At 46.3% G+C, this 22,781-nt stretch overlaps 1 protein-coding gene across 1 annotated transcript in view; it reads right to left on the bottom strand.

The window, feature by feature from the left end:
• The window catches only part of SFMBT2 (Scm-like with four mbt domains 2), a 164,500-nt gene that overhangs the window by 63,482 nt on the left and 78,237 nt on the right, over positions 1 to 22,781 (bottom strand). The window contains exons 7-9 of the mRNA XM_019543748.1: positions 16,950 to 17,047; positions 3,072 to 3,173; positions 861 to 1,008 (exon numbers count right to left, since the gene is read on the bottom strand). Of these exons, the coding sequence (XP_019399293.1) occupies positions 861 to 1,008; positions 3,072 to 3,173; positions 16,950 to 17,047 (348 nt within the window). The remainder of the gene's footprint in view (positions 1 to 860; positions 1,009 to 3,071; positions 3,174 to 16,949; positions 17,048 to 22,781) is intronic.

Below are 22,781 nucleotides of genomic sequence, written 5' to 3'. Positions count from 1 at the left end.
AAACATGGAGGTAAGAAAGTGCTATTGTTCCTTTACAAACGAAGGCACAGAACAATTAAGGACCGAACTCCGTTTCACCTACTGGATGACCAAAAAGAAACCAACTTGAGATTCAACTCGGAGATATCTGACTAAAATGTAAGAGCAACTCTATTACCCGCTCTCGGTATACAAGTGCTGCAACTATAGGAATAGGGTCACCCTTCAGAGAGACGCAGTTCTCTCCTTGTTCTTATAGCAGAGGGATGCATGTGCCCAGAAGAGGTGGTGGGACCATTCCTGCATTTCAGCTGGGTAACTCAAAGTTGGTTGCAAGCTGCACTTTGGTCGTCCACTCAGGTGCCCTCCCAAGATCAAACAAGAAGTCTTTCATGGAACAGAGACCTACAACTACGTTTTTCAACTCGCTGGCAAGTGTCCTTACTACCGGACATCCTCCCTTTCTACGCAGCAGACAGTAAAGGGGAGCAGAACACGGCCTTCAATGTTCCTGGAGCCCTTCTAGCATAACACGTTAAATACAATCAAAAGTTCAGATCACAGGAATTCACTGGGCTTTTTAATCCCTGTCAGTAAGACAGACGCTGCTCAAGCCAATGTATGAAACTAGTTCCACAGACAGCTCATCTGCAGCTCCCATGCCATCGATGGCACTATGCCGATTTATGCTAGCATCAGACTTGGCCCACAGGGTTCACCATAATGACAGTGTTTTAAAACACCCTAATATTTTCAGGCTGTTAGTACATTATTTTCTGTTTTAAACTGCAACATGGCTTTTAAGGTGACAAAGAAATGAATTTGTCCTTTGGTAGGGAGGGGAAAACAACAAAACACCAAAAATCACAGTTAATACAAACCCTTGGGAGGCGTGAGATTGACTCCATTTTTAAGGCACCACTGTACTGGTAAGATCCCTAAGGAATCAGCATGGCAAAGCATTGAGATTTTGCTAGCTTCAGGTCTCAAGTCATCAATGGTCACTTGTAAATAGTGATTGTTAAAAACCTGGAGGTAAGAAAACAAATGCAACTGTTAGTTGGCTGTCACATCAGAACAATCACACAGGCCCAGGCATTTGATTTAAAAAAAATAAAAAAAAAAAAAAATCAAATGCCTGAGCCCGGTTATTAACTCACATAATAGCACCTAGCTGTTTTCTAGCCCATTTCATCCACAAATCTCAAAGCACCGAAAAATACATCAGCACCACTGTTTGCATTTTGTAGATGGGAAAACTGAGGTCTTGGGAGGTGAATTAATGTGTTTGAGGTTAGCCAAACACAGAACCCAAGCCAGTACTGTAGCCAGCAGTCATGAGGCCTCATCTGGACACAGTTTGGCGTATACCAGCCAAAGAGCCTCTATAAATGAAATGATCATTGGCTACTGCAGCTCCACAGCAAGGTACAAAACCATAGGCTTTATCAATCAGGACTCGGACTGGATGAAACACACTTCTGTGCAGAGAATTAACCCAGGCCGGTGGAGCATTTAACTCCTGCTCCAAACAGAGCTGGAACAGGCTTTAAATAGCAGGTAAGGCTGTGCTGGGTCTCCTGTACTGGGGTGACTTTCACCCTCTGGGCCAGTCCTATTTAGGATGGGCCGTTCAAAGCCAGCTTTAGCCGACTTCGTCAGGATGCCACAAAGGCCACGTCTCAGCGCGGGAAGAAGGAAGTCGTGTGTCATCTCCAGCATGTTGGTAATCACTTTAACCCAGGTAGTTAACAACACGTGCATTAATGTTTTTTTAAGGTGAATACTGACTCGGTGCCACCCATCAGCAACAGGGCGCAGTTTCTGATCCTCCAGGAGACGTCCGAATCGTATCGGAATAGATTATAGCTCGTTTGAGGCTGGAGACAGCAAAGCCCTCCTTCCTCCTCGCCGACTTATAAATCTGTTCCTGCATCGGCTGACACTGAAGTGCAGGGTCATGCCCAAGCAGGAGATGTGTGGATTAGCAATTCCACAACCATAGTTGTAAGGGGATGTATCCAGCCAAGCTGAAGACCAGGCCTTCATACCGGCAGCAGAAACGGTATGTGACTTTCCAAAGCCACTTCCTAATGAATGAATTTCCAGCACTGTTCAGAGGCTTCCAGTCCATACAGTGCCTTTAGCACAGCTAGCATGCTTGCAGGCTAGTTTGAGCCTTGCTTTGATTACCAGGTGAAGGTGCAATGGTGCCTGCTTCGAGGAGGAGAGCTGCAGAGTCAATGCAGACAGATGCTGTTTTTGGGGGGTGGGGAAGACTCCGACAGGGATGCCACACAACGACGTTTTTCAGGGAGCGAATACACTTAGTTACAACAACAGACCCTAAAGCGCCTAAACGGTGAACCTCAGTAACAGGAGCAGGTGAAGTGGGGGCTAATGGGCCAGTCTTCAATCAGCAAACACCACCTTTGCATTGTTGCTACACACAAGGCTGCTGGGGAGTGGGTGCTCTGTTATAGTTGTATGAGCAGGATGAGGAAGGGTTACCTTCTCAGGGATAAGAAACAGCTGGCTAAAGAAAGAGGTCCTAGAAAGATATGATGGACACAATTACAGAAGCATATGTTTGGAAAGGACCATCAGGGTCATCTAGTCCAACAGTCAAGCGCCTCCTATTTCCCCTCTCTCTCCTTCCCTCCAGAGGCTATGAAGGCCACCAACATGGACCTCTCCTGTATCCACCCCACTGCAAGGCTGCAGGGGACAAATGCATGTGTCAAAGGCTCCCCAAGTACAGGGGGGCTCTCACAAACCCAGTGCTTTCTGCATGGCCTGGGGTGGAATTGCTACAGAGGGCATTTCCTCCTCCTTAAGGGAGATCTGCACATACCAGGCCACTACTACCTATAAGTCTACGGGCACTTAACCACCGCATGGTGACCAGTGGAATAAAACTACATGGATGATGCACTGAGAGAGAAGGTGAAGGGCAAGGGGGTATTAGTGTGCATTTATTGTCCTGACCTCCGGTTAATGGAGTTTCACGTGGTGGTAATTTAAATATGCCGGTTCTGAACCGTCTGTTCGACTCCAGCAGGTTATTGCTAGTCCCTGCTCCGAAAACTCACCTTAGTCACTGATGCAGGACACATAGTAAAGGGTTCCCTCATGTTCACTGCCTCTAGCTTCATCCCCACTGTGAAGAAGTGGCTCCTCAAATCAGCATGATCCTGCGTGCGAAGAGGAGACAAACCAACCTGTGCATCAGTCTCACCGTCCGCCAGCTGAGGAGTTATTAAGGGGAAGTGCCCTGGTGTTTTATTGTACATAGAGGCCGCTTGCCTGAATTAATGAATTTGCCTGCATTTCCTCCCATATCTAAATAACATGCTGATCTGCAGCTTTGGGCGGTTTTAACAAAAATCAGAATTGGAGTGGAAACTTTTAACGCTAACTAGGAGGGGAGTCCACATACAAATGTAAAGGGGGAGGGGGAGTAATTCTGCACTAAACCCTCTATTCCTCAAGCAGCCCCAGCTGCCACTGGTTTCACCTGTGGTTTCTAACTGGATCCCAGCAGGTCCTGATCGTGAGAGGTGAGCTCTTGAGCTGATCGCGGTGACCACGAGCTCTTCATTCATACAAAGGCCACCTCTGGCAGCATGCTGGGATGTTAACCAGTGCAACCATGGCCTCTCGGGGAATATCTCCCACCTAGAATCTCCTTACAGGGTGTAAGGGCCCAGTTCATCAGCATGGATGGTGGGGTAAGGGACAGGCGAGGTGCATGGCAGGAGCGTGGCCAGAGAAAACATCACATTGCACAAAGGCTTTTCTGCTTCTCAGAGCCCATATCATAGGGCCGAACACAGATTAGAAAAGTCCTGATCAACTCTGTGTTAGCTGGGGACTGGGCAGACTCCTCCGTGGCACCAGAAGACACGAAGAGCAAAGGTGGCTCTAAGATGCATTTGAGCCCTTCCCCTACCCTGTCCCCATTTCCAAGGATCAGGACCAGAGAGGAAAATCAAGCCCACTAACAGCTGAGATGTGGGAAGGCACTTGCTTCCGGTTGCTTTCTGGGCATAACTCAAGGTGCTGGTATTGATCTGTACAGCTATAAGCAGTCTGGGCCCTACACGTCTAAGGGTCCACCTTCTCCATGATGTTGTGATCCCTAAGGTCAGCTGAGAGCAATCTCCAACAAGTACCATCTGTGTACCAAGTTCAGTTGGCCAAAATTTTTGGGAGGACATTCTTGGTAGTTTCTTCTTAGCACTGTAAACGCCCCTTGTGGTCCATTAGAGCCCAAGCCTGGACATCTTCCAAAAGCAGTGGAAAAACCTTTTATTTGGGCAGGATTAAGCTTTGGAGCACTGCCTGGAATATCTACTCTATTACTTGTTATTTAATTTTAATATTTTTATCTGTCTTTATAATTCATCTGGGGTTTTTTTTTTAATAAGTCACCCCGAGCCTTTTTTGGGAGGGTAGCATATAAATCTAGCAAGCAAGTGAATAGATGCAATCCCACTTGTTATAGTCGTTACAAGCTGTGTGAATAAAAGGGCAGAAGGTGGCCCTAAAAGAGCAGCCTGAATTTGTGAATATGAGATGTAGGGGGGAAGGGGGCCAAAAATATGTCCACTTGGGAGTTGCCAAAATGTCCAGGGAATTCATTTATAACAAGAATCAGGTGTTTGCTCTTAAAAATCTCAGCCAAACTCAAATGATGCCATGGATTTATCTTGCTCAAGACTCCAGCAGGTCTGTTTCCCATTATGTATACAGATATATACTCCTGACAAAAAAATGACATCAGAGGTATAATCCCAAGGAATAATTTAGCCTAAGGATCACATTTCAGTTGTATTAGAGGAACAGCGATCTCCCTTCTAGCATGAGATAGTATCTGTAAACCATCCATGTATTCACCAGCACAGCCCCTGGAAAAGTGGCATTATTGTATTTTAAAAAATGCACTGGACTTCAAATTGCACAGGGAAAACTTACCATCCAACAGCAGCTGGCAATGTCATTCCATTTACCTTCACCGCTATACATTAAATTCTTGTCCTAAAGTGGTTTTATATTGATTCAACATTGTAGGTCATTATTTTTCCCCCCGTAGAACTGTCTTTACTTGTAGATTTAACAGTTTCTATTTTGAGGAACTTATGTTTCCAGTGACACTAGAAAAAGGATTTCACAACCTTCATCACAGGCTGAAGAATCGCTGTTTTTATCTTACTCATCTTTGCACTCCTGCAATACCTTTTATCCGAGGATCAAAAGTACTCTAAAAATCTTAATGGGTTTAGCTTCACTGCAGGGCAGGCATTATGATTGCCATTACATAGACAGGAAAACTGAGGAAGTTTACATTAAATTGCCCAAAGCTACTCAGTGAATTAGTGGCTGAGAAAGAAAGAGGAGCCCAGGGGTCCCTGAAGCCCGCTGCATCTTTGAAGCCATACAACTTTCTGGTTAGCGCTTTTTAGTTAGCACCACATCAATCTTGCCCGCTCTTAGAGGCTGAGAGTCTACCGCTGTCTGCGTATGCTGGGCATGTCTACACATGCATTAATACAGGGAAATTACGACACATTAAATTTAGTACCTGTAATAACAGGTACTACTGTAATCAGCACTACTGAGCAATAACGCCGGTGCACATCTTTCACGTGACACTAATGCACAGTAGACTAATTCTACTCTAGATTAGCACATTAGCATGGCTTTCACTGTAATGCACTAATGCACAGTACAATTAGTCTTCTGCACTGCTGGCGTCTCGTGTAAATGCACCCCCCCCCCGAGCAAAGCATTCTTTTAAGATTGGCCCCATCGACTTCATTAGGGTGGCAGGTGAGATGCAAAACCCAGACCCAACTGCGGTTCTAAATTTTGTAGTCCTTCCAATGCGGGAACACCAAGATTATGTCCAGTAGAGATACAGGGCCCAGTGGTAAGTTTTGGAATTGCATTTTGAACACCCCAGCCCTTTGATTCAGATTATGACCCTCTGGTTAAATGCATATCTGGAACTAGGTTTAGATTGCAACACCTTCCTCTCAGACCCAGGGTATGGTTCAAGTCCATCACAAGCTTCGGCACCATTCAAGACTAGATCATGGAAAGCAGCTGAACAACACATGCTTAACTTTAAATGCTTAACATGGGGAATCCACATGCTGACCTCAATGGAGCTACTAATATGCTTAAAAGGTCAGTCCATGTTTGCAGTTTGCCTAATCAAGAATGAAATATTTAAATACGCTGCTTAGCATTTTCTACGTAAGACCACAAGAAATGTCCTACTGCATTAGCCCACAGATCCATCTAGCCCACTAACCTAACATTTCGCAGTGGCACACAGTGGATGCTGAAGGGGAAGGTATTGAAGCAAAACCTATCCAGACTGATCTGTCCCCTACCCCTCTCCTCCCTACAGCTTCCAGCATTCAAAGACTAGGTAGTCCTCCCTTGGAAGCCGCACCCTAAAGATCATCCTCCATGAACATGCCCAATCCCCTTTGAATCCAGGTCTAAAACCATTTCTTTGGTTCTATTTTGTTGCTTTTCTAAAAGAAAAAATCATTCAAAAATCAACAAGATACTATAAAAATATCTAATAATAGCTAAAGTAGTTTTATTTCACAAGATATTAAATTCTACTTCTTCCTGCTGTTGAGGGCATTCACTATCTTATCTCTTACTTCGTGACCTATCGCTAGCGCATCGGAGAATCCTCTACATAAGAATAAATAATGAAGGTCCTAGAAGACTTCATGAAATACATGACAATTCACTCATTTTGGGAGTCACAACATCAAGAGCAGGGATTTTTGGGGGGTGGGTAGGATTGGAAGGATGCTACAAGAAAGCTGCTGTCAATGATGAATGGCATGTATCTAATTTTCCTGAGATTCTTCTTGATTCTAAGATTTTTTCTTGGACAAGAAGCCTTTCTACCATCCGCTGAGATGAATAAGACCCCAGACACTTATGAAACAATATCATCACTCTTCACAAAAAAGAAGAGTCTTGTAATACAATTTTTACTGCTGAAATAGGGAAAAAAGAAATTAAGGATCCAAAATACAAGCCCTCCAGTTCCAATGCACTGATTGCCTCAGTCCAGAGGGAATTAGTTAGGATATGGCATATGCTTCTCTTCAAAACTCCAATTAATTTACATAATTTCTAAGAATAGGTTTCACTGAAGTGAAAGGAAAGCTTTTAATTAGTATTAGACTCAAATTGATACACTGTTTAATGAACTGCTCTCTAATTCCTTTATGCACAATGCTATGAGAAACACCACGTTAAAAATGGGGGAAGGAGGGAAAAATGGCTTTCCTTGCAGCTGTGTGCTGGGTCTTCTCTCCAAGTTTTTTTCCTTTTCTAAGGAAGGCCAAGCACTTCCATGCCTCTACCGTCTGTTTAAGTCCCCACTAAGGAGCCTGTACCAATGCTTCCAACTTGCAGAAAGTCATGCAACAATTATAACAAGTGTTTTGGGTGTCCCATGAAACGGAGCAGACCTTCCACCACCTCTACGCTGAGAAACACATCCCGCTCCCACTTTCCCACCCTGGGCAGGCCAAATTCTGGAGATTAGCTGCTTTAGACAGTACCAGACTTTACCTTGGGCACGCCTGCATGCACATGCTAATAGCTCTTTAAAGTAGCTACCCCCTTTGTAGCTGGGGTTTCGCCCACGCAATGTGGGGATGAACGGGTTGGGAGTATTTCTCAGCCAAACTTCTGGGTTCAGTAGGGGATGTGGCATCAACAAGTCCCTACTGCCTGTCCCCAGTCAGGGCTGGTGCACAAAACAGCCCCAGAAGCAAATCAGAAAGCCCACGACAACTCACAATCCCATCCCTGTTTCCGCATCTCTTGAGCAAAATTATTTCACCCCGGGCACATCTACACATTCATTAATGTGCAATAGTTACTGTGCATTTAGTTTGTACCTGCTTACACAACATACAGTAACTATAATTACTGCACAGTACCAGCAGCCAACAGTGTTTTTGTGATGCTTATTGCCCAGTAGCCTAATACTACTGTGCAGTGGTGTATTAGCACAGTTTTTGCCCGGCATGCTACTGCCCAGTGTTATTAGGCTAATGCGCATTAAGCATCTCGTGTAGACGCGCCCCCTGTGGAGTAGCTCCTTCTTCCTGTGTACCTATGCTGGCTGGCGAGACATACTTCCAGCTGCTTCTGCTGCACTGCCCCCTTACCTGCAGCGAGGCATATTGGATAAAGGGCTCCAACGAATTTCACACGGTCCAAGGCCCCTGATACTCCTCGTGTCAACAGGCAGCAGACAAGCGAACCTGGTGCCAGCAAGGGTGCCAGAATCTGACCCTTTATTAAGCGCTCACAATGTTTTACAGCTTTACACCCATAGCCAATGAATGAGGGGACGTACCAGCCACACGGAGGAGGGGACTTGTGTCTCCACCAGGTGCTACATGGAGCGAGCGCAGCAAGCAGAACTTGGCCTACAAAGAAGGTGCAGGGCAGGAGGGGGGCGTATCTTTGGCAGGGTTCGACATTTTCTTCCCCACGTGTCGACGGCCAGTTGGGACCTTTCTCCTCGCGCTGCTCATGTGCAGCTCGGAGGACTCCAAATCCAGGCTGGTTTGCACTAGAGAAGGATTTTGTTCCCTTAGTCATATGCCCCGAAGACAGGAGTTTAGAATAGAAATAACCCCCTCGGCCTTAACCACCGAGGACCCATTCAGGTGCCGAGTGGGACTGACAGCCCGTTGCGGCACTGTGCAGGTCCTCATGGCAATGCTAGAATTACATTAAGCAGCCAGAGTACGAGGAATTAATATGGTACAAGCGCAGCAGTCGCTCGTTCAAAGGGTCACGATCTCTAACATGAGTGATTATGGCCGCTGCCGGCGTTCGTGAGTTTTGAATGGAAAATAACACAACCCTCAGCTCAAGCAAAGTCTGTCGCTTGCAGCCTGAACTGCATCAGGAAGAGCCAGAGCCGTGATGAGTCTCCCTAAGACTCTTGAGAAGCAATTAAACGAAGCCACGCTCCCACTGTGTTTCCATGCGCACGCAGCAAACCTATTTGCAAATTTTCCAACCTGCTGAGACTCCGACCCTTTGGGTCACTGGCAAGATGGTGGTGGAGAGATGCACTTCAAAATCATCGACACTGTAGTGCCCTGCTCCAACCTACAATGGGATGAACACCCAGGGACCTCAGAGCGCTTAGCAACTATTAGTTAACAAACTCCACATGTAGTATAACCCCTATTCCACCTGCAGGATGTGATCCTGGGATGGGGGACACGACTAGCTTGAAGTCACATGCTAGCAAGCATCGGGCCAGTGACAGAGCTGGGAACAGAGTCCTGATTCAGGCACATCTGGGCATCCAATTAGATACTGAGTTTTAAAAGTGCCTATGGGACTTGGAAGCCTATAGGACTTAGGTGCACCATTTAAAGAAGCATGCACGTGCTTACAGAAGGGAGGCATCTCACTTCCTTACAAATGCCTCCTAACTCCCACCTAGAATAAGTGACTGGCACAGGTATTCAGCGCCAACATAACTTAGGAACATGGCGCTGGAAGATGCTACATGCATCCTTGAACCCTGATGCCTATAACCAGAGGTAACTTTATAACGTATACCTGGTCTTGAAGACACATACATGAATTCTCAGAGCAGCTATGAGGGTCTGTAGGCACCTAAATATCTCTGTAAATCTGGCTCTAAGGCACTCAGGAGTGTAATGCTTGCTCACTATGTCTACACTGCAGACAGCAGTGGTGTCAAGACTGGTAGTATTTACTATATTACACGTATTGTATCGCGTAAGCTACCGCATTGCTGTAGTGTAATACTCGTGGCCATTGCAGCATGAAGCTCAGTGCAGCCCGATTTGCACAGCACAGCAGCAATCTAAAAGAGGCTGTGCTAAATTCAGTGCTGTTTCTCATACCCAAGCCAGGCCGGACATCGCCACGTTATCCTGCGGCACAGACAGACCCAAGTAATGGGATTTAGACTACTGAGCCCCCTCTGAAAATGGGGTGTTGCATAACATTTTCAGGAGTGACTCACCACGACGAGCCAGGGCTCTTCACAAAAGCACAGAACCGGGTTTACGTGCCTCCACACTGAGCAATTCACTACACCAATGCTGCTCAATCTTCCAGCCCCAAGGGCTGGAGGAGTGGTGTGGAGCTGATCTGACAACCCGATCCCACATGCCAGATCCAGCTTTGTGCTGGCCCAACCCTGCAAGCAGCCTAACCCCACGTGCCAGATCCAGCTGCGTGCCAGCCCAACTCTGCATATGGCCCTATCCCGTGCATGGGCCTGACCCCACGCAGGGCACAACTGCACACACCGGATCTGAACATGCTCCAGCCCAACCCCACACACGGCCTGATCCTGTGCACTGGAACCGGCCACATGCCGGCCAAATCCCATGGGCTGCATCTGGCTGCAGAGTGACCTTGCGCAGCAGCCAAACCACAGATCAGTGGCACAGGGCCACGTCATCTAGCCTGCGGGTCTCCCCGCAAGTTGGGGAAATTGGCAGTAGAGAAGCAGCCACCACTCCCCTCCTGCTAAATTTCTGGCATGTGGTAAGCCCCATAAGCCAGCTGATAGGGAACGAGATGCTACTGATTTTAAGAAACTTTCTCGTTTTAGGGCAGCAGAAGTGAAGGCAGAATCAGATCCTGGCATGTCTCAGTGAAGAAGGTAGCTTCTGTTTTTAATGTCTAATAATAAGCTCCCTCCCAATGTTTTCCCCAGCATCCCAGGGGGACGAGATGCTTCCAACAGTCTCGCTGTAATCACACCTCTCATCCCAACAGGCAGCCGGGAATAAGACAATAATCATCATAATAATATCAATTACAACCATTTCTAAGCTGCCTCCACGGGTATCTAGTTTTAATTGTTCACTGAGAAAAAACAGCCCTTCCAAATGCTGCACCGTGCAGTGCATTATTTGCACGTGAATCGGGCTCATTTTGCAATTCATCAACTTCCTTTTCTAACCCCGGAGAGATCTCCCCACAGACGCACCCTGCACCAAGGCAGAATGTCCCGAGGAACTGGAGCTAGCGGCCTGCGGTGCGACAGCCCCACCCCGAGGGAGAGAAGTCATGCGAGATCCCATAGCCGAAGTAACCGTGAAGCCAACCGGGCCAAACATTGCCCTTCAAAGCCTCTCCTGAAATCTGTGGTAGCCCTAGGCCTGCACTCAAGGGCTGAAGATAGCCGTGTGCATTTTAGGACTCGTCTGTTAAACAATTACCATAGAAACAAGAATTGCAGCGTAGTCACCCTAAATGGAAAATCCACAGCACCTTTTCTCTATCCCTCAAACTGCTACAGATGGCGAAACTGCTGAGGAGCAAAAACTCCTTCCTACACACATAGCCCACCAGATGCTTCCATTCATCTCAAAATGCAAGCAGCAGAGAAAGGGTTAAATGCACATATACCCCCCCCTCCCCCCGCATTACCATCCTCCAGCAAAACAATAGGCGTCTCCGGCCAATCCCAATCCAACCACACCAGGCCTTCGACAGCCCTTATTATACGGTTTATCTCCATTTCACAGGCAGGACAGTTGAGGGCTCAGCTCCGTATTTTCCAACATAGGAATTCAAAGCAAGGCCACCAAAATCCAGATGCAGGTGCCTGAATTATCAGCCAGACTTTCAAGGGGTTCTGGGCATTCCCAGCTGGGGCTGATTTGCTCTTTGCTTATAAAGAAGTAAATCAGGAGCAACTCTAAAGTCAGCGGAGATGCACTAGAGTAAGACACCTAAGAATAAGGCTTCCTGGAAAAGCTTGCTTAAAAGCCCCTGTGCAAACAGCTCAGGGTTAGGCTCTGCTTGCATTTATGCTACTGTGAATCAGAGCAGCAGCGTTATCTCATACCCACCCCACTGCACTTAAGAGAAAACAGCTCAAGAGGCATAAGCTTAGGCAGTCTCCTTGGAACAAGTGTTTGGTGACATGGCCAAGGACACCGGGGAAGTCAGTGTCGAAGACTGGCCTCAGGAAATCTCCAGCGCTAATTCTGCTGTCAGAAAGCTGAAGAGATCGCATTACTAGGCCAGCATCTCAAGGCCTGACAACCTTGGGTGTTTCATATTTAAAGAAGCAACGAGTATGATTTAAAAAAGACAGTAGGACCAAATGTTCACTCAAAATGGAGAATCATTTTGATTAATAGAGGAGTAGGGCTGGAAGGGACCTCAAAAGGGTATGCCGTCCAACCCCCTGCCTGAGGCAGGGAAGGTCTTGGGTCTCGTAGGGAGATCAAACCTGCAGCCTTGGGGTCATCAGCCCCATGCTCCAACTAACTGATCTACTCGGCCTCTCTGCTGAGACAGTTATGTTCCCCTTTACGGGAGTTTCCTCTGGAGTTCTGTTTTTTACTCTTAACAGTTATGTGCAGCTGTTGTTCCAGATCTACGGCCACCCCAGAAGCAGCTGCATTGTGTGTGCCCAGACAATGACATGCTTCATTCTCTATAGTACCTACAATCCTCACAAGCAGCAATGCATTTAGGGAGGGAAGTGCCAGTATCCCATCTGAGTCACTGAGAGGTTAAGAGCCATGTCTAAGATCCAACAGAGAGCCCACGGGAGGAGCAGAGATAGGAACTGCAGCCCAGATCCTGAGTCACCATCCAACACCTTGATATGTTCATCTTTGCTCCTGATGGGGGAGTGGTGGTGAGCAGCTACAGGCTTTTAAGGCACTTTGCAATGATCTGTCCCTCTGTATTAAAAAAGATGAATAGATTTGGTGAGAAGGGACAGCAGCAAGCTGAATGGAGGTGTTCAGCCAGGAGAGCTGAACTAGGTGCAGCCTAAAGCAGCCACGTGGATGGCAGAGAGCATCACTTCAGGAGGCTTGCAAGTGTGGTGGATGCAAGGGAACAGATGGAATATAAATAACCTGGCAGGCTGTAGCAGGACGGGGACCAGGAGGTTATTAGAGCACAGCGGACCTTGCAACCGCAGGCCGAGCAATCAGCACTTGGAAGGACTGGGGTCAGTCTCGATTCTGAGTTAACCAGGAGCACCGCCACTTGAACCTGCACGAGAGCATGCAGCCGCGGAGTAGGGAAATTAAGGAGATTTTATATGTCCACTCCCTCCACTGCAGTGTCATCCTGTGCAGGTTTCTTCCTCTTAGCTTTGTCGAGCCTGCTTTAAGAGTCTCAAGAACAGCTGGTCAGAAAACATGATCAGACAACTGTGAACAATTCTGGGGCCATTTGGGCCCTTTTCGTGTCAGGGTTTTGAAGGATAATGTCCTCCAAATGTAAAAAAATCTATCAGTCATTATGGAGAACTCCTAGCCCAGACTTTTTCATCGAGATTTTAAATTTCAGATCAAATTAGTACTGAATTTTTTAATGCTTTTGAGCAGCTCTCATTTCAAGGGGTGAGACTGCCCTAGGGAAAATCTTCTCTTTTTAATTATTCTTTAGTAAAAATCCATCCTGTTACTCTCAGCATCAATTATTACTGTTACGGATTACAGCGCCCTTACTCAGCCACCCTGGAAACATCCCATCTACTTTATTTAAGGATCTCCCTCCTAAAATAGAAACAGAAAAGCCCTTGTACAGTTAAGGGCACATTGCACTAAGTGCTGCACAAACAGAGAGGATGTCCAATTTGAGTCTAAGGGACAGGTTTAGGAGAATTTATGCCAGTTAAAAGGCATGGCCCAAGAATTTCGCATGCTGGAGAATTCATCGTATCCCTAGGCTAAATTCCCCATCCTTACTGTGAAAAAGTGAGCCTTGCTTCTAGTGTAAATTTGACTACTGTCAGCTTCCAGATGCTGGCTCGCACTATTCCTGGGCTCCAGATTAAAGGACTCTCTGCAGTCAGAAGTGATCTCTCTTTGTAGGTTCGTACAAGTCATTTTTAGGCTGAAGCTAGTGGTAGATACAAACAAGTATTTGTACGAGAAATGCCACGTGATTTCTAGTTACAAAGGGGTGCAATGGCAACCTAGAAAAAATAAAATAAAATAAAAAAATCACTCTCCCAAGAATATTTTTGGGCCTTTGCTCAATACAACTGACTATATCGCTTACCAATAAGTTAGAACAAGACTGAAAAAGCCCCACTCTCCTTTTCATAAGAGATGGGGATTAAAAAAAAAAATGCAAAGTGCCTAAGTGATTGAGGGGCATAAACCTTGCCAAAAAGTGCTTGTTCCTAAGGTTAAGCCTCCTACTCACAGAAGTGACTGCAGCATGCTGAAGACACAACGCAAACTGGCTACGGTACCAGTAGCAGCCTAGCAGGAGCACCACAGACCTCAACGTGGTTTCACCACTTGACTCTGTTTCAAGAGCGTTTTTCTGCCCATGCCAAACTCCATGAGGCTAAAGCTACCCTGCTATCAGGACCCACGCTGGCTTCTTTTAGGCTAGCCCAGGTCATTTCTATACAACATCACTGAGAGTGCTGTGAAGATCTAAGCTTTTCAGGAAAGTTTATGCTCCTAACTCACTTAGGCACCCTGGAGACATCTCATCTACTTTAAGGAGCAATATGATGTTCCTGAAATAGAAACAAAAGAAAAATAAAAATGTTACAAAGGGTGTTATAGTGTCTTTTCTCTAAGCCTGTTCAGGAAGTGCAGCTCACATAGTATTATGTATAGCAGTAAAATAACAGGAAAAGTCATTTTTTGGCCCCCACCCCAGCATTTTTACAAAGCCTGACTAGCGTAACCACAAAAAAGTTCTGCAAGACGTTGCACAGGAAAAGGTAGCACTTAGCAGCCTCTTGTTACCTGAGAAGCAGCAAGGATACAGTTCTAGAGACAAGAGGTCTCCTCCGGCTCTGCTGCTAGTCCTTATGGCAGCCTTGGACAAGACACTTCAGCTCTGAGCCTCAGTTTCTCCATCCGTAAAATAGGCACAAAGTTTCCTCCTCCGTAAAGTGCTTTGAGATTCAAATAGGAAATTCCCGTTGGTGCAGCACATCCTAGTAGGCGCACACACTCTCAGGCCATATGGCTTAACAACCAGATCAGCGATTCTCAACCTCGGTGCCTTTGCAAACCAAAGCCCTGCTGCTTTGCACTGCAGTTGAAATAAATAAGCCTAGAGGAGAACTACTTATGCAACATCCCCCCCCACCCAACCTCACCCCAAAGCCAGAATCAGGGGCGCAGATTACAAGACATCGACCTGAACCATCTCTCTTCCTTGGTCTGTGGTCCTACAGTAACGCTCATCTCAGTGCATTCATTCGCGTTGCAGTGCTTGCGCCTCCTAGCAGATGTGCATTGTAGCAGCTCATCTATTCATCGACAGAGCCCTGATGCCATATATAGGCCTTCTAGTCAAATGCAGACCTGAATTTAGTGTACTTCTTGTAGCGACTGGCACACAAGGGAGGGATGTGGCTACCATTTGCATCCAACTGCTTCTGAATCCCAAGCCCAAGTAACAAGTTTCCCATTTACAGCTGGGTTGACTAGGGTCAGACTTTGAAATGAATCCAGAGCAGGGCTTGAACTTTCCATCAGTGCTATAGCAAGACACCGGAAGTGCTCTACCACCATTGCCTCCCAACATGCTCATGCCATCGTGAAAATAACTGAGCATAAGCTTTGCATACCGACAAGTGACACTAACAGTAAGTTGAGCTTTGTCAGAAATAGTCTAGTCTTCTTTTATGTAGAACACGAACAGGAAAAGAAATGAAATAAAAGAAAAACAGGACTGGGAGGGACCTCGGGAGGTCATCTGGTCCAGTCTCCTGCTCCTGGCAGGAATACAAGTACCACCTCTATGATCTAACAATATTTTGTGCATCAAGGTAAGGAAAGTTTTTTCTACTTTGTGGAAAGAAATGATGCATACATGAAATAAGAAGCCAGTTGCCATCGTCATAAGGGACCACTGGAACTCGCCTGCATATAAAGGGCCAACACAAGGCCTACACATCACTTATGCCTGCTGATGTTTTCACATTAGAGAGAGTAAATGGGAATTTTGCAATGCACTGACTTTTTCTCAGGCCTCTGCCTAGTTGAAGTACTGATCCACTGGATTTCAGCACCCTCAATTCTAGTCAAGAAGTTGCCGGCACCCGTCTTCAAAAGGCAAGCGACAGCCAGCCACATTAGAAGACAATGTGGAGAAAGGACCATACGTGGCGTAGAGGACCACGTACAAGACTGAGACTCCATTTCCCCCCCATTTCCCTAGTAGCCCTTCCTTGCACCTGTCTCTGGCTCACAACTGAGAACAAGCAGCCCTGCAACCGGAGATCATCAAGGTGAGACATTCAAACCCAACCAAAGTAAAATACTTCAGCCACACTATACCAAATTAGACTGTGGAAGTCACCAATTCCTGAAGTTGCTAAGAATTTAAAGAGAGGGTCAAAAAAAAAATCAACTACCCATTAATATGGAAATCAAGACAGTGCAGGATTTATATAATTGTGGGCAAGAAAAATTTTGTAAGGCATATTAAACCTTATGCTTCAGGGCAGGAGCCAGGCTGTAATTAGTAGAGGACAGGATGAGAAGCCAAGCGAGAGATAAATTACCCCACATTTATCTACTAGGGGAGTTTTCTTTCCAAAACTTAATGCAGGTTACTCTCAAAAGTAGGACTGCACCTTGGGTTTCATCCAGGATCACTAATCCTCCATTCAGAAGTTCCACTGAAGCCTTCTTTTGAGGACATGGGTGAAATAGGTGGGGCTTTATACACAGGACTTATAATAAGGGCCTTTAAAAATGCAAGATATACCCAGTTCTACCCTCTCCCCAAAAAACCTCATATGACTATGGGCAGCCATCGCACTTGTGACCCAATGCAGCAGGACATAACAGAGCATTGCCCAGACAATGTAAACACATGATGCGAAACTGTTCCATTTACTTATACATTGTTAGCTCTTGAATTAAAAAAGAAAAAAAATATGCATCTTTTACCTTGAACACTTCCATTGGAAGAGGACATTTTGCTGCATCATTAAGGGATTTTTCCCGAGCGCATTTCCACTCAGATATAGTCTTCAGAGAATAGATTTCTAAAGCAACAACACAACAACAGTCACATAACAATTTAAGGATCAAGCAGTCTTGTAACGTGTTCCTCTCACTGTGCACTATGAAATTGTATAGTCTATTTAAACCAAACAATGCATGTTAAACCATGCCGTACAGTACTGCTAAAACCAACACAAAAGAGAAACTAATAGAAAGCAAGAGTTGAGAAATGTACTTCATATCTTTTTTTTTTTCCCCCCCTTGAAAAACACTGGGGTGTTTTTGGTTTGGTTTTGAAAAACCAGGTCCTTTCAGGCTTTCAGTCATCAAAACCTGATTTTTGGAGCTTTTGACTTTTCAACTGAATTGAAAATATTTTGATAAAACCAGAAGTTTTCTCATCAACTTTCCCATTTTGCTGAAAAGATGCTTTTGTCAAAAAACACCCCCAAAAAATTGTGTTTAAACTTTTGGCGCAAGTACATTTGTCAGTATAAGAATCCAAGTTGCAATGGCAAGTCAAAAGCAAGCAGTTATGAATGCTGATCAGACTGAAGTACAGTTTTATGACAGTATCTTCATAGGGGATTCACATTGCTCTTAGTGAAGATCCTTAAATAGATTTAATGTCATTAGTCATATTAGCAAATCCTTTTGTGATTCATTGCGGTAAAATGCCTATAAATCTTCTACTGTAGAAAACAATATAATGAGGAAGAACTTTGTATTGGATTTATTTCTGCCCTGCATAACATACTGTTACCCAGAGCAAGTTACTGCAGAACATTCATACCAAGGTCTTAAAGCTAAGAGATAAGATATATCGCAACAATTATTAAAATGGAAATGAACATTTAGCCAATAACAGGCAGAAATCCACATACAGAATAAACAGGATCTAATTCTATTGACATCAATGCAGTTGCATCCATTTACCCCATGGTGTATTTGGCCCAATTTGCATTTGAAATTCCATACTTCTAAAAAAAAAAAACGAAAAAAAACCAGCATGCATTTGCTCGCTGCCAAAGATTTATCACTGCATCTTACAATTCTGAGGAAGAAAAGAAAAAAAATAATAAGGAACTGGCAAGTGCTGCCTTCACCTAGCACTGAAGCTACAAGAGAATTTTATGCTCTGATCTCAACAGATTTAAGACCTTATCAAAATAGGATTTGCAGAATCACTCAGTGGAAGTGGAAGTATTTATACATCCACTATATCAAACTACGCTACTTCAGGCAGACATCAAGGATATGCATATGAATTTAAGCACACTTAAAACGGAAATGTTAACCTTTCAGGGCTGTATTTTTAATTCCTTGCCTGTCTGGTTTTTAATGTGATCTTGAGCCCCCATTTACAGGGCAAATTTGAGTCATGGTCTTTAAGCATCAAGTGGACCTTTTTCTGAAGCGGTCATTATTTTATGCACCTGTTACTGTGCTCACCCCAGTGTTTCTGGAATCGCTGCTTCTGCTCGAAGGCATGAATGAAAATCACCCACACCTACATCCTGGCCTGAATGCTCTCACTGTAGCTAAGGGGAAAATTCGCAGGAGTACAATTCATTCCCCTAGGGACAGGGTATTGCTTGGTCAAGAGGGACGCTGGGCATGTCTACGTGCTCATTAATGCGCCATAATTACGGCGCATTAAAATTTAGTACCTGTAATGACAGCTACTAACGTAATGCACCATAAATCGGCGCTGCTGTGCAATAGTGCACTTGAATGCTTTCTGCATGACAGTAATGCACATTAGACTAAATCTACTGCACGCTAGCGCAGGCTTTGCCCACTGTACTAATGGGCGGTGAAATTACTCTTCTGTGCATTAAGTGTCTCGCAGAGATGCACCCAATGTGGCTCAGATACAAGAGGGCATCCCCTGGCTATGAGAGAGAAGGGCACTGCAGCTGCCTGGGACCTGGTGCACCATATTTTCCTGGCTGGACGGTGTGCTGCAGGGGAACAGGACCAAGGCGCGCTCACTCCCTGCCCTACACCACCCATTCTGATGCAAATATGGCTGGAAGATGTAGCAAGCTGCAACCTTGATCCTGCACCAGCCAAGGGGAGCTCCAGGTTCCCCTGGTACCAGCCCCAGGCTGGCAAGGGGTACGGGGGGCCAGGCCTGGGCTCCAGGAAACAGAAGGCAACTGTCCCAGAGTGGGGGACAGCTTCCAGCCACGAGGTTTGGAGCAATGCCTTGTGGCCGAGTGATAGCAGCACCCTGAGCTCTCCCCTCGCTTTGCTTGCCGAGGGGACAGGGGAGCTCTCTATCTCTGATCCTGGCACTGCTCAGCTCCTGGCTCTCCCCAGAAGCCGCGAGCTGAGCAGCGCCAAGACCAGGGGGAGACGCAGCAGGCGGGGGATACTAAGCAGCACTGGGACTGGGAGGAGATGCATCTTCCCCCAGTCCTGGTGCTGCTTACCCTCTGCCCCCATGCATCTTCCCCTGGTCCAGGTGCTGCTCAGCTCCCGGCACCCCTCGGACACGAGTGGGGAGTGGGAGTCAACCGGGGCATGGGCTGAGCAAGCAGCAGCAGGGCTACGGAGATGGAGAAATTCTCTGTCCCCAGCCCAGTGCTGCAGGGACAAAGAGCTCCCCGATCCTGGCACTGCTCAGCTCCCAGCTTCCGGGGAGAGCTGAGAGCTGAACAGTGCTGGGACCAGTGACAGAGCGCTCCCCCGTCCCCTCATCAAGCCAAGCAAAGGGAGAGCTCAGGGCACTGCTGCCGCTCAGCCACAGGACATTGCCCCAAGCAAGTGCCACCAAGCTGGGCTGTGATCCTGAGCTCTGCACCAGAGCCGTGGACAGCTCCCCCTACCACCCCCTGCTGCCTAGGTTGACCAGGAGCAAATTGCTCCCAGTCAGGGTCTACACATGCATTACTGCACAGTAGCTAATGCACTGTGAATCTAACACCTATATTTGTTGGTACTAGAAAATGGTGCATTAGCCTAATTTACTGCATCGAAAGTCCCATGCATGTGTAGATGGTGATGCTTTACTGCACATTAGTCTAATGTGCAGTAAAGCATCTCATGCAGATGGCAGTCTCTAACACAGGGCCGGGCAATTATTTCAGGTGGAGGGCCACTTGCTGAGTTTTGGCAAGCCATCAAGGGCTGCATGACAGGCAGCCAGGGGCACATAAATATTCATTTAAAAAAAAATGTTTAGGGGCCCCGCAGGCCAGAGAGAATGGCCTGGCGGGCCACATTCAGCCCGCGGGCCGCATTTTGCCCACCCCTGCTCTAGCATGAACTAACAGAGAGGCTAGAGATCTCTTCTTTGGACTGGACATGGGGCTCTGAGGGCATCACCAAACCTGGCCCCATCTCAGCCATCCCCCAGTACTCCTTCCCAGACATCTGTTTTCATTCCTTTTACTCAGCTTCCGGCTAAGATGAACCTTCCTTTCTCTCCTCAGACTGATCTCCCAAACGCAGCTGTCACTAGCGACTTCTGCATCCCATGGCCTTGTGGATGGAGGATTTCCTGCTTATAAGGATCGGCCCTCATAATACAGCTGCCTCCAAGAGCTGAGTATCTTCTTTACTGGGCTCAAAATTGGCACTCTTTCTTTTGGGGCTTAGACGTAACAATCAGAACAAGGCCCTCTGTATACCAGGCTGAGAACTCTTGCAGTTCAGCCACAGATCTCACCCTTTTTATTCAGCCCAGATCCTAGGGACATTTGATTTGGGGGGGGGGGGGGGGACCCAAGTTTAATTTCTAGCTCCCCATAGAGAAAAAACTAGAAAAAAGTGGCTCCAAAAAGGCTTTATAAATCAGGAAATGGAAACAACCCGATGATCGCTATATTTTTAAATCTCTTGAGGCCAGATTCTAGTCCTTCTATCAAGTGTCTGTGGATTTAGGTGCTGCATACAATTCTCTTCCACCCTGGTCAAATCCTGAAAAGCCATTCATGCATCTACTTTTGTAATACACTGACACCCTTAACACCAAGTCACCAAAAAAAGTGAGGAGGAGGAGGAGTAGTCACGTACCTTTTGAATCAACTATTTTTCAGGGACTTCCACAGGGTAAAACAGAATGCCATTTGGGTATCTACTTCCATTTGTAATGGGGGGAACAGAATCTGACCCTGGATTTTTGACAACTCCTCCAAACACATGGGGTTAGCCAGGTGCAAACACCTCTTGTGGACTGCCAGGGTTAGATACCCAGCTGTCGTGTTGGAGCTACCCCATTCACACCAGTTAAAGGATCCAACACAAACTATTTCCCTGCACTCTTACTGTGTTTTATATTTACTAATGCCCTGAAAGGCTTCCTGTTCCCTACAGTGACTGCAATGGAGTTGCAGGAGATAGCCAACACAGGGCGGCTGGTGTTCCTTGCACTAACACTGGGTGAAAATTGGTTGCAATTTTTTTTTTGCATATAGTCAACAACCCGCGGAAGATAAAGATGCATCTAATGGTTTCAATAACTGGAGAGCAATATTATGTACGCGTTCTGTTAGACCGAGACAGCCGAGTTACGTTGGCAAGTTTATAGACACTAAATCGCATGGTTAAAGGAGCATAACACATTTTCTTTAAGAGAGAGTGTTGTAGGTAATTGAACAAAGAGGACTGTGACAATTTGTATTCAGGGTAATAAGAAATAAGCAATTAAAATCACTGTCAATTCATCTTTAACTAGGATGTCATACAAACCGAGGCGATCTCACCTCATCTAAACACTGGGCACCAGATCCCCAACTGTGCAATGATTTATATCAGCTGGTGACCCGACATATTGGTACAGGTGGACCCCCCCCCCCCCCAATACATCCACTGTATATCAGGTTAAAAGGCTTAAGCAGTGTACAGGGGTGCTAGAAGCCCTGGTTCCAGGTCTGCAAGGACAGCCAGGGCCAGAAGTGTGACCACCATGAGGACCTTTGCAAACCCCGGCATGGAAGCGATGCAGACTAAGGTTGAAGGTAGGCTTGCTGCCTGTGGCGCTGCACCAATTCTGGGCCACAGGGCACTATCAAAGGGGTGTAAAGATCACCTGCAGGGATCTTCGCCCACCTGCCTCTAGGATGTGAGCTATATCCTCAGCTCCATGAGAAACAGCACAGACTTTCCCCAGTGGGAAACACGTATAAAACAAAGTTAAACCCAGACCAGCAGGCTCTGGGTTAATGTTCAGCATAGGGGGAAAAATATAGCATAGTCACACAAGAAATAAAGTCTATGGTGCATTCCTTTTTGAAAGATCAAGAAAGCAGACCATAAGGCACCATAAGGACCAGCAGAAAGTGCCTGTGATGGAACAATGTCATCTTACATTACCTGAGGGGCTTGCAGAGATGACCCCGATATTTTGCTGCCCTGGGACAGGGGGCTAGAGGTTGCTGAACAGCAGGCTGCCCATCTAGGGGCCCTGTTCATAGATTTCATAAGTTTTCATAGACGTTAGGGCTGGAAGGGACTTTGAAGATCAAGTCCAGCCCCCTGCCCCAGGGGCAGGAAGTCAGCTAGGCTCAAAGGATCCCAGCAAGATAAACAGGCAAGCATTTCTTGAATGAGTCCAGAGTAGGTGCCTGCACCACTTCTGGAGGGAGTCTATTCCAGGTCTTGGGGACTCAGACTGTAAAGAAATGTTTTCTTATGTCCAGCCTAAAATGGTCTTGTAGGAGTTTATGACCATTGGTCTTTGTTATCCCTTGGGGCGCTCTGGTGAACAGACGTTCCCCCAAACCTGATGCACATCCCTCATGCACTTATAAGCAGCCACCAGGTCCT

Source organism: Crocodylus porosus, unplaced genomic scaffold (genome assembly GCF_001723895.1).
Source record: "Crocodylus porosus isolate Cpor-Errol unplaced genomic scaffold, CroPor_comp1, whole genome shotgun sequence".
NCBI lineage: Eukaryota > Metazoa > Chordata > Crocodylia > Crocodylidae > Crocodylus > Crocodylus porosus.
Note: the sequence above shows the minus strand (reverse complement) of the source record. Positions and strands in the feature narration are given on the sequence as shown.